The 12,819-nt window shown below is 44.5% G+C and overlaps 1 protein-coding gene and 1 non-coding gene across 2 annotated transcripts in view; both read left to right on the top strand.

The window, feature by feature from the left end:
• Window positions 1–795: 795 nt before the first annotated feature.
• TRNAL-CAA lies at window positions 796–908 on the top strand. Its single transcript has 2 exons — window positions 796–833; window positions 863–908. It is a non-coding gene; the product is annotated as a tRNA-Leu (tRNA).
• Window positions 909–11,631: 10,723 nt separating this feature from the next.
• MAGT1 (magnesium transporter 1) overlaps window positions 11,632–12,819 on the top strand; it is a 35,044-nt gene continuing 33,856 nt past the window's right edge. Inside the window, exon 1 of the mRNA XM_038748484.1 lies at window positions 11,632–11,710. Within this exon, the coding sequence (XP_038604412.1) occupies window positions 11,660–11,710 (51 nt within the window). The 5' untranslated portion in view covers window positions 11,632–11,659. The remainder of the gene's footprint in view (window positions 11,711–12,819) is intronic.

Genomic DNA, 12,819 nt, shown 5'->3' with positions numbered 1-12,819 from the left:
GGACTGTCTCTATACGTTGTCAATTTGTACTTCCCAAGCGCTTAGTACAGTGCTCTGCACATAGTAACTGCTCAATAAATACGATTGATGATACGATTGATGATGATGATGATAGATTACATATCTATCCTATTTTGTTAGTATGTTTGGTTTTGCTCTCTGTCTCCCCCTTTTAGACTGTGAGCCCCCTGTTGGGTAGGGACTGTCTCGAGATGTTGCCAATTTGTACTTCCCAAGCGCTTAGTACAGTGCTCTGCACACAGTAAGCGCTCAATAAATACGATTGACGATGATGCACATAGTAAGCGCTCAATAAATACGATTGATGATGAGGAGAAGTCCCTTGGAGAGGGGGCTGCGCATGCGCGGCCGGGCGAGCAGTCTCGCGAGAGGGCGTTCCCCGGGCCGCTGGGAGATGTAGTACGAGAGGAGTCCCTTGGAGAGGGGGCTGCGCATGCGCGGCCGGGCGAGCAGTCTCGCGAGAGGACGTCCCCCGGGCCGCTGGGAGATGTAGTACGAGAGGAGTCCCTTGGAGATGGGGCTGCGCATGCGCATCCGGACGAGCAGTCTCGCGAGAGGACGTCCCCCGGGCCGCTGGGAAATGTAGTCCCTGGTGCTGGAAGAGCGCTTAACAGAGTCCTTTGAAGAGGGTCTGGGGGTTTTTTGGGGGTGCAGGATTGGTAACATTTTCGGGTTTGGGGGACAAAGTTGATTTTAGGGTGTGCAAATGGCGGGGAGCATGACCTTACCAACTGTTGGTTTGAGTAGGGTGCTGGAAAAGGGCGCAGCAGAAGTGTCAGGATGGCCGAGTGGTCTAAGGCGCCAGACTCAAGGCGGCGAGAGTCCCTTCCCCCGACGGGCGTTCTGGTCTCCGCATGGAGGCGTGGGTTCGAATCCCACTTCTGACACAATTTTTTTTTTTTTTTCCCCTTTACCTTCCTTTCATTCAATCGTATTTATTGAACGCTTACTGGGTGCAGAGCATTCAATCAATCAGTCTTTTTTTCCTTTTACCCTCCTTCCTTTCCATTCAATCGTATTTATTGAGCGCTTACTGGGTGCAGAGCATTCATTCATTCAATCAATCAGTCTTTTTTTCCATTTTCCCTCTTTCATTCAATCGTATTTATTGAGCACTTACTGGGTGCAGAGCATTCATTCATTCAATCAATCAATCTTTTTTTCCATTTACCCTCCTTCCTTTCATTCAATCGTATTTATTGAGCGCTTACTGGGGGCAGAGCATTCAATCAGTCTTTTTTTCCATTTATCTTCCTTTCATTCAATCGTATTTATTGAGCGCTTACTGGGTGCAGAGCATTCATTCATTCAATCAATCGATCGTATTGATTGGGCGCTTACTGTGTGCAGAGCACTGGACTAAATAAATAATGATGATGGCATTTGTTAAGCGCTTACTATGTGCCAAACACTGTACTAAGATATGTACAAGTAAAATAAATAGAGTAATAAAACCAAACATACTAACAAAATAAAATAAATAGAATAGATGTGTACAAGTAAAATAGAGTAATAAATATGTACAAACATATGTACATATATACAGGTGATTCAATCAATCCTATTTATTGAGCGCTTACTGTGTGCAGAGCACTGTACTAAGCGCTTGGAAAGTCCAAGTTGGCAACATATAGAGACGGTCCCTACCCAACATCATCATCAATCGTATTTATTGAGCGCTTATTGGGTGCAGAACATTCATTCATTCAATCAATCAATCCTTTTTTCCATTTACCCTCCTTCCTTTCATTCAATCGTATTTATTGAGCGCTTCCTGGGTGCAGAGCATTCATTCATTCAATCAATCAATCATTTTTTCCATTTACCCTCCTTCCTTTCATTCAATCGTATTTATTGAGCGCTTAGTGGGTGCAGAGCATTCATTCATTCAATCAATCGTATTTATTGGGCGCTTACTGTGTGCAGAGCACTGGACTAAATAAATAAATAATGATGATGGCATTTGTTAAGCGCTTACTATGTGCCAAGCACTGTACTAAGATATGTACAAGTAAAATAAATAGAGTAATAAAACCAAACATACTAACAAAATAAAATCAATAGAATAGATATGTACAAGTAAAATAGAGTAATAAATATGTACAAACATATATACACATATACAGGTGATTCAATCAATCGTATTTATTGAGCGCTTACTGTGTGCAGAGCACTGTACTAAGCGCTTGGGAAGTCCACGTTGGCAACATATAGAGACGGTCCCTACCCAACATCATCATCAATCGTATTTATTGAGCGCTTATTGGGTGCAGAGCATTCATTCATTCAATCTATCAGTCTTTTTTTCCATTTACCCTCCTTCCTTTCATTCAATCGTATTTATTGAGCGCTTACTGGGGGCAGAGCATTCATTCATTCAATCAATAGTATTTATTGGGCACTTACTGTGTGCAGAGCACTGGACTAAATAAATAAATAATTATGATGGCATTTGTTAAGCGCTTACTATGTGCCAAGCACTGTACTAAGATATGTACAAGTAAAATAGAGTAATAAAACCAAACATACTAACAAAATAAAATAAATAGAATAGATATGTACAAGTAAAATAGAGTAATAAATATGTACAAACATATATACACATATACAGGTGATTCAATCAATCGTATTTATTGAGCGCTTACTGTGTGCAGAGCACTGTACTAAGCGCTTGGGAAGTCCACGTTGGCAACATATAGAGACGGTCCCTACCCAACATCATCATCAATCGTATTTATTGAGCGCTTACTGGGTGCAGAGCATTCATTCATTCATTCAATCAGTCTTTTTTTCCATTTACCCTCCTTCCTTTCATTCAATCGTATTTATTGAGCGCTTCCTGGGGGCAGAGCATTCATTCATTCAATCAATCAGTCTTTTTTTCCATTTACCCTCCTTCCTTTCATTCAATCGTATTTATTGAGCGCTTCCTGGGGGCGGAGCATTCATTCATTCAATCAATCAGTCTTTTTTTCCATTTACCCTTCTTCCTTTCCATTCAATCGTATTTATTGAGCGCTTACTGGGTGCAGAGCATTCATTCATTCAATCAATCAGTCTTTTTTTCCATTTTCCCTCTTTCATTCAATCGTATTTACTGAGCACTTACTGGGTGCAGAGCATTCATTCATTCAATCAGTCAGTCTTTTTTTCCATTTACCCTCCTTCCTTTCATTCAATCGTATTTATTGAGCGCTTAGTGGGTGCAGAGCATTCATTCATTCAATCAATCGTATTTATTGGGCGCTTACTGTGTGCAGAGCACTGGACTAAATAAAGAAATAATGATGATGGCATTTGTTAAGCGCTTACTATGTGCCAAGCACTGTACTAAGATATGTACAAGTAAAATAAATAAACAGAGTAATAAAACCAAACATACTAACAAAATAAAATAAATAGAATAGATATGTACAAGTAAAATAAATAAATAAATAGAGTAATAAATATGTACAAACATATATACATATATACAGGTGATTCAATCAATCGTATTTATTGAGCGCTTACTGTGTGCAGAGCACTGTACTAAGCGCTTGGGAAGTCCAAGTTGGCAACATATAGACAGTCCCTACCCAACATCAATCAATCAATCGTATTTATTGAGCACTTACTGGGTGCAGAGCACTGTACTAAGCGCTTGGGAAGTACAAGTTGGCAACATATAGAGACGGTCCCTACCCAGCAGTGGGCTCACAGTCTAGAAGGGGAAGACAGAGAACAAAACCAAACATACTAACAAAATTAAATAAATAGAATACATATGTACAAGTAAAATAAATAGAGTAATAAAACCAAACATACTAACAAAATAAAATAAATAGAATAGATATGTACAAGTAAATAGAGTAATAAATATGTACAAACATATATACACATATACAGGTGCTGTGGTGCTGTAGAACAGTGCTTTGCACATAGTAAGCGCTTAATAAATGCCATTATTATTATTATTATTATTCTCTGGGCCTCAGTTCCCTCATCTGTAAAATGGGGATGAAGACTGTGAGCCCCACGTAGGACAACCTGATCACCTTGTATCTACCCCAGCGCTTAGAACAGTGCTTGGCACATAGTAAGCGCTTAATAAATGCCATTATTATTATTATTATCTACCCCAGCGTTTAGACCAACGCCAGTCACAGAGTAGGCGCTCAACAAATACCATAAAAAGGCAAACAGACAAAAGCAACAGGTGGCCCGGCGGGAGCTCGACAAGCCGCCATTAGCTTCGCCTTCGAATAAAATAAATAGAATAGATATGTACAAGTAAAATAAATAAATAGAGTAATAAATATGTACAAACATATATACAGGTGATTCAATCAATCGTATTTATTGAGGGCTTACTGTGTGCAGAGCACTGTACTAAGCGCTTGGGAAGTACAAAATGGCAACATCTAGAGACGGTCTCTACCCAACAGTGGGCTCACAGTCGAAAAGGGGGAGACAGAGAAGAAAACCAAACATACTAACAAAATAAAATAAATAGAATAGATATGCACAAGTAAAATAAATAAATAAATAGAGTAATAAAACCAAACATACTAACAAAATAAAATAAATAGAATAGATATGTACATGTAAAATAAATAGAGTAATAAATATGTACAAACATATATACATATAGACAGGTGATTCAATCAATCAATCGTATTCATTGAGCGCTTACTGTGTGCAGAGCACTGCACTAAGCACTTGGGTAGTCCAAGTTGGCAACATATAGAGACAGTCCCTACCCAACAGCGGGCTCACAGTCTAAAAGGGGGAGACAGAGAACAAAACCAAACATACTAACAAAATAAAATAAATAGAATAGATATGCACAAGTAAAATAAACAAACAGAGTAATAAATATGTACAAACATATATGCATATATACAGGTGATGTGGGGAAGGGAAGGAGGTAAGATGGGGGATGGAGAGGGGGCTCACAGTCTAAAAGATAATAATTATGGCATTTATTAAGCGCTTATTATGTGCAAAGCACTGTTCTAAGTGCTGGGGAGGTTACAGGCTCACAGTCTTCATCCCCATTTTCCAAATGAGGTACCTGAGGCCCAGAGAAGTTAAGTGACTTGCCCAAAGTCACACAGCTGACATTTGGCAGAGCGGGGATTTGAACCCATGACCTCTGACTCCAAAGCCCTGGCTCTTTCCACTGAGCCACGCTGCTTCTCTATCATGCATTCAATCGTATTTATTGAGCGCTTACTGGGTGCAGAGCATTCATTCATTCATTCAATCGTACTTATTGAGCGCTTACTGGGTGCAGAGCATTCATTCATTCATTCAATCGTATTTATTGAGCGCTTACTGGGTGCTGAGCATTCATTCATTCGTATTTATTGAGCGCTTACTGGTTGCTGAGCATTCATTCATTCATTCAATCGTATTTATTGAGCGCTTACTGGGTGCAGAGCATTCATTAATTCATTCAATCGTATTTATTGAGCGCTTACTGGGTGCTGAGCATTCATTCATTCATATTTATTGAGCGCTTACTGGGAGCAGAGCATTCACTCATTCATTCAATCGTATTTATTGAGCACTTACTGGGTGCAGAGCATTCATTCATTCATTCAATCGTATTTATTGAGCACTTGTTGGGTGCAGATCATTCATTCATTCAATCGTATTTATTGAGCTCTTGGGTGCAGAGCATTCATTCATTCAATCATATTTATTGAGCACTTGCTGGGTGCTGAGCATTCATTCATTCAGTCACATTTATTGAGCGCTTACTGGGTGCAGAGCATTCATTCATTCAATCGTATTTATTGAGCGCTTACTGGGTGCAGAGAATTTATTCATTCATTCAATCGTATTTATTGAGCGCTTATTGGGTGCAATCATTCGTTCATTCAATCGTATTTATTGAGCGCTTACTGGGTGCTGAGCATTCATTCATTCATTCAATCGTATTTATTGAGCGCTTACTGGGTGCAGAGCATTCATTCATTCAATCGTATTTATTGAGCGCTTACTGGGTGCAGAGCATTCATTCAACCGTACTTATTGAGCACTTACTGGGTGCAGAGCATTCATTCATTCATTCAACCGTATTAATTGAGCGCTTACTGTGTGTAGGGCACTGTACTAAGCGCTTGGGAAGTCCAAGTTGGCAACATATAGAGACGGTCCCTACCCAACAGCGGGCTCACAGTCTAGAAGGGGGAGACAGACAACAAAACAAAACATGTAGACAGGTGTCAAAATCGTCAGAACAAATAGAATTAGTTATATGCACATCATTAACAAAATAGAATAGTAAATATGTACAAGGAAAATAGAGTAATAAATCTGTACAAATGTATATACAAGTGCCGAACAAATGCCATTATTATTATTATTATTGTTATTATTATTATTTGGCACATAGAAAGCGCTTCACAAATACCATCAGCAGTATCAAGCAGCATGGCTCAGTGGAAAGAGCCCGGGCTTGGGAGTCAGAGGTCATGGGTTCTAATCCCGGCTCCGCCACTTGTCTGCTGTATGACCTTGGGCAACTCACTTCACTTCTCTGGGCCTCAGTTCCCTCAACTGTAAAATGGGGATGAAGACTGTGAGCCCTATGTGGGACAACCTGATCGCCTTGTATCCTCCCCAGTGCTTTCCACATAGTAAGCACTTAACAAATGCCATCATCATCATTATTATTATTCTCTGGGCCTCAGTGACCTCATCTGTAAAATGGGGATGAAGACTGTGAGCCCCACGTGGGACAACCTGATTACCTTGTATCTCCCCCAGCGCTTAGAACAGTGCTTGGCACATTGTAAGCACTTAACAAACGCCATCATCATCAGCATCAAGCAGCGTAGCTTACTGGAAAGAGCCTGGGCTTGGGAGTCAAGGGTTGTGGGTTCAAATCCCGACTCTGCCACTTCTTAGCTGTGTGACTTTGGGCAAGTCACTTCACTTCTGTGCCTCAGTTCCCCCATCTGTAAAATGGGGATTAAGACTGTGAGCTCTATGTGGGACAACCTGATCACCTTGTATCCCCCCCAGTGCTTAGAACAGTGCTTTGCACATAGTAAGCACTTACAAATGCCATCATCATTATTATTATTATTATTATTATTATTATTCTCTGGGCCTCAGTGACCTCATCTGTAAAATGGTGATTAAGACTGTGAGCTCTATGTGGGACAATCTGATCACCTTGTATCCTCCCCAGTGCTTAGAACAGTGCTTTGCACATAGTAAGCACTTAATAAATGCCATCATCATTATTATTATTATTATTATTCTCTGGGCCTCAGTTCCCTCATCTGTAAAATGGGGATGAAGACTGTGAGCCCCACGTGGGACAACCTGATTACCTTGTATCTCCCTCAGTGCTTAGAACAGTGCTCGGCACAGAGTAAGCACTTAACAAATACCATCATCATCAGCATCAAGCAGCGTAGCTTAGTGGAAAGAGCCTGGGCTTGGGAGTAAAGGGTCATGGGTTCGAATCCCAACTCCACCACTTCTCAGCTGTGTGACTTTGGGCAACTCACTTCACTTCTCTGGGCCTCAGTTCCCTCATCTGTAAAATGGGGATTAAGACTGTGAGCCCTAGGTGGGACAACCTGATCACCTTGTATCCTCCCCAGTGCTTAGAACAGTGCTTTGCACATAGTAAGCACTTACAAATGCCATCATTATTATTATTATTATTATTATTATTCTCTGGGCCTCAGTGACCTCATCTGTAAAATGGCGATTAAGACTGTGAGCTCTATGTGGGACAATCTGATCACCTTGTATCCTCCCCAGTGCTTAGAACAGTGCTTTGCACATAGTAAGCACTTAATAAATGCCATCATCATTATTATTATTATTATTCTCTGGGCCTCAGTTCCCTCATCTGTAAAATGGGGATGAAGACTGTGAGCCCCACGTGGGACAACCTGATTACCTTGTATCTCCCTCAGCGCTTAGAACCTCAGTGACCTCATCTGTAAAATGGGGATGAAGACTGTGAGCCCCACGTGGGACAACCTGATTATCTTGTATCTCCCTCAGCGCTTAGAACAGTGCTCGGCACACAGTAAGCACTTAACAAATACCATCATCATCAGCATCAAGCAGCGTAGCTTAGTGGAAAGAGCCCGGGCTTGGGAGTAAAGGGTCGTGGGTTCGAATCCCAACTCCACCACTTCTCAGCTGTGTGACTTTGGGCAACTCACTTCACTTCTCTGGGCCTCAGTTCCCTCATCTGTAAAATGGGGATTAAGACTGGGAGCCCTACGTGGGACAACCTGATCACCTTGTATCCTCCCCGGTGCTTAGAACAGTGTTTTGCACATAGTAAGCACTTACAAATGCCATCATCATTATTATTATTATTATTATTCTCTGGGCCTCAGTGACCTCATCTGTAAAATGGCGATTAAGACTGGGAGCTCTATGTGGGACAATCTGATCACCTTGTATCCTCCCCAGTGCTTAGAACAGTGCTTTGCACATAGTAAGCACTTAATAAATGCCATCATCATTATTATTATTATTATTCTCTGGGCCTCAGTTCCCTCATCTGTAAAATGGGGATGAAGACTGTGAGCCCCACGTGGGACAACCTGATTACCTTGTATCTCCCTCAGCGCTTAGAACCTCAGTGACCTCATCTGTAAAATGGGGATGAAGACTGTGAGCCCCACGTGGGACAACCTGATTACCTTGTATCTCCCTCAGTGCTTAGAACAGTGCTCGGCACAGAGTAAGCACTTAACAAATACCATCATCATCAGCATCAAGCAGCGTAGCTTAGTGGAAAGAGCCTGGGCTTGGGAGTAAAGGGTCATGGGTTCGAATCCCAACTCCACCACTTCTCAGCTGTGTGACTTTGGGCAACTCACTTCACTTCTCTGGGCCTCAGTTCCCTCATCTGTAAAATGGGGATTAAGACTGTGAGCCCTAGGTGGGACAACCTGATCACCTTGTATCCTCCCCAGTGCTTAGAACAGTGCTTTGCACATAGTAAGCACTTAACAAATGCCATTATTATTATTATTATTCTCTGGGCCTCAGTGACCTCATCTGTAAAATGGGGATGAAGACTGTGAGCCCCACGTGGGACAACCTGATTACCTTGTATCTCCCTCAGCGCTTAGAACAGTGCTTGGCACATTGTAAGCACTTAACAAATGCCATCATCATTATTATTATTATTATTCTCAGGGCCTCAGTGACCTCATCTGTAAAATGGGGATGAAGACTGTGAGCCCCACGTGGGACAACCTGATTACCTTGTATCTCCCCCAGCGCTTAGAACAGTGCTTGGCACATTGTAAGCACTTAACAAATACCATCATCATCAGCATCAAGCAGTGTAGCTTAGTGGAAAGAGCCCGGGCTCGGGAGTCAAGGGTCGTGGGTTCAAATTCCGCTCCGCCACTTCTCAGCTGTGTGACTTTGGGCGAGTCACTTCACTTCTCTGGGCCTCAATTCCCTCACCTGTAAAATGGGGATGAAGACTGTGAGCCCCACGTGGGACAACCTGATTACCTTGTATCTCCCCCAGCGCTTAGAACAGGGCTTGGCACATTGTAAGCACTTAACAAATACCATCATCATCAGCATCAAGCAGTGTAGCTTAGTGGAAAGAGCCCGGGCTTGGGAGTCAAGGGTCGGGGGTTCGAATCCCGACTCCGCCACTTCTCAGCTGTGTGACTTTGGGCAAGTCACTTCACTTCTCCGTGCCTCAGTTACCTCATCCACCATTTCTCTCCTGTGTGACCTTGGACAAGTCACTTCACTTACCTCGTCTGTAAAACAGGGATTGAGGCTGTAAACTCCAGACGGGACAGGGACCGAGTCCGAGGAAATTTGCTGGTGTCCACCCCGGCACCTAGTACAGTGCCTGGCACATAGTGAGCGCTTAATACCATCATCGGAGGTGAAGAGGATCAGGTGGGTGGCAATCTATTGATTAGAGAAGCAGCGTGGCTCAATGGAAAGAGCACGGGCTTGGGAGCGGAGGTCGTGGGTTCCAATCCAAGCTCTGCCAATTGTCAGCTGTGTGACCTTGGGCAAGTCACTTCACTTCTCTGGGCCTCAGTGACCTCATCTGTAAAATGGGGATTAAGACTGTGAGCCCTGGACAACCTGATCACCTTGTATCCTCCCCAGTTCTTAGAACAGTGTTGTGCACATAGTAAGCGCTTAACAAATACCATTATTATTATTATTCTCAGGGCCTCAGTGACCTCATCTGTAAAATGGGGATGACGACTGTGAGCCCCATGTGGAACAACCCAATCACCTTGTATCCCCCCAGTGCTTAGAACAGTGCTTTGCACATAGTAAGCACTTAACAAATGCCATCATTATTATCATTCTTCTCAGGGCCTCAGTGACCTCATCTGTAAAATGGGGGTGAAGACTGTGATCCCCATGTGGGACAACCCGATCACCTTGTATCCCCCCAACACTTAGAACAGTGCTTGGCACATAGTAAGCACTTAACAAATGCCATCATTATTATTATTCTTCTCAGGGCCTCAATGACCTCATCTGTAAAATGGGGATGAAGACTGTGAGCCCCACGTGGTACAACCCGATCACCTTGTATCCCCCCAACGCTTAGAACAGTGCTTTGCACATAGTAAGCACTTAACAAATGCCATCATTGTTATTATTATTCTCAGGGCCTCAGTGACCTCATCTGTAAAATGGGGGTGAAGACCGTGAGCCCCATGTGGGACAACCCCATCACCTTGTATCCCCCCAATGCTTAGCACAGTGCTTTGCACATAGTAAGCACTTAAAAAATGCCATTATTATTATTATTATTCTTTGGGCCTCAGTGACCTCACCTGTAAAATGGGGATGAAGACTGTGAGCCCCACGTGGGACAACCCGATCACCTTGTATCCCCCCAACACTTAGAGCAGTGCTTTGCACATAGTAAGCACTTAACAAATACCATTATTATTATTATTATTGTTCTCTGGGCCTCAGTGACCTCATCTGTAAAATGGGGGTGAAGACTGTGAGCCCCATGTGGGACAACCCGATCACCTTGTATCCCCCCAACGCTTAGAACAGTCCTTTGCACATAGTAAGCACTTAACAAATACCGTTATTATTATTACTATTATTGTTATTATTATTATTATTATTATTCTCAGGGCCTCAGTGCCCTCACCTGTAAAATGGGGATGAAGACTGTGAGCCCCATGTGGGACAACCCCATCACCTTGTCTCCCCCCAACGCTTAGAACAGCGCTTGGCACGTAGTAAGCGCTTAAAAAACACCGTCATCGCCATCAATATTAATAACAATAAATTATTATTAATAATAATAAGCCCCGACGTCCACGTGCCCACACCCCGAAGGGCGCGAGGATTCTCCTCAAGCGGGGCGCGGTCCCGCCCTTCGCTGCCAACTGACCAATGAGGAGGCACCAGATCGCCGTCCTCTGATTGGCCCCCGCGAGGCCGAGGCCGACCAATGAGAAGCCCGGAGCGCCGGGCGGACCAATGAGCGGGATGGGGGGGGCCGGTCCTCGCGCCCGTCCTCGCGCCCCGCCCTCCACTTCCGGCCCGGGTGAAAGTTTGGCTGTGAGGCGAGGGGGAGGGAGGGGGAGGGGCAGACATGGCGGCGCCATGGGGCCTGAGGGGGCTGGGGACCTGCCTGCTGCTGATGGTGGTGTTTTGGGGGTCGGGGCCCATTGGGGCCCAGCGCAAGAAGGAGGTGAGGAAGAGGGGGAAGGGGAGACTCGGGGTCAATTGTCAGGGGGTCAATTTTCAGGGGGTCAGTCCTCAGGGAGTCACTTTTCAGGGGTCAGTCCTCAGGGGTCAATTTTTAGGGGGGGTTAGTCCTCAAGGGGGTGTCAATTTTCAGGGGGTCAGTCCTCAGGGGTCAATTTTCAGAGGTCAGTCCTCAGGGGGTCAATTTTTAGGGAGGTCAGTCTTCAGGGGGTCAGTCCTCAGGGGGTCAATTTTTAGGGGTCAGTCCTCAGGGGGTCAATTTTTAGGGGGGGTCAGTCCTCTGGGGTCAGTTTTCAGGGGTCAGTCCTCGGGGGGTCGGTTTTCTGGGGGTCAGTCCTCAGGGGTCAAGTTTTAGGGGGGGTCAGGCCGCAGGGGTGGCAATTTTCAAGGGGCAGTCAGGGGTGTCGATTTTCAGGGGGTCAGCCCTCAGGGGTCATTTTTCAGGGGACAGTCCTCAGGGGTGTCAATTTTCAGGGGGTCAGTCCTCAGGGGTCAGTTTTCAGGGGCCAATCCTCGGGGGGGTCAGTTTTTTGGGGGTCAGTCCTTAGGGGTGTCAATTTTCAGCGGTCAGTCCTCAGGGAGTCAATTTTCAGGGGGTCAGTCCTCAGGGGTCAGTTTTCAGGGGGTCAGTCCTCAGGGGGGTCAGTTTTTAGGGGGGTCAGTCCTCAGGGGTGTCAATCTTCAGGAATCAGTCCTCAGGGGTGTCAATTTTCAGGGAGTCAGTCCTCAGGGGTGTCAATTTTCAGGGGGTCAGTCCTCAGGGGTCAGTTTTCAGGGGTCAATCCTCGGGGGGGGTCAGTTTTTGGGGGGTCAGTCCTCAGGGGTGTCAATTTTCAGGGGTCAGTCCTCAGGGGGTCAATTTTCAGGGGGGTCAGTCCTCAGGGGTCAGTTTTCAGGGGGTCAGTCCTCAGGGGGGTCAATTTTTAGGGGGGTCAGTCCTCAGGGGTGTCAGTCTTCAGGAATCAGTCCTCAGGGGTGTCAATTTTCAGGGGGTCAGTCCTCAGGGGTCAATTTTCAGGGGACAGTCCTCAGGGGTGTCAATTTTCAGGGGGTCAGTCCTCAGGGGTCAGTTTTCAGGGGTCAATCCTCGGG

The sequence above is a fragment of the Tachyglossus aculeatus genome, chromosome 6, assembly GCF_015852505.1.
Source record: "Tachyglossus aculeatus isolate mTacAcu1 chromosome 6, mTacAcu1.pri, whole genome shotgun sequence".
NCBI lineage: Eukaryota > Metazoa > Chordata > Mammalia > Monotremata > Tachyglossidae > Tachyglossus > Tachyglossus aculeatus.
The sequence above is the reverse complement of the archived record's forward strand: the minus strand, read 5'-3'. Positions and strand labels throughout refer to the sequence as shown.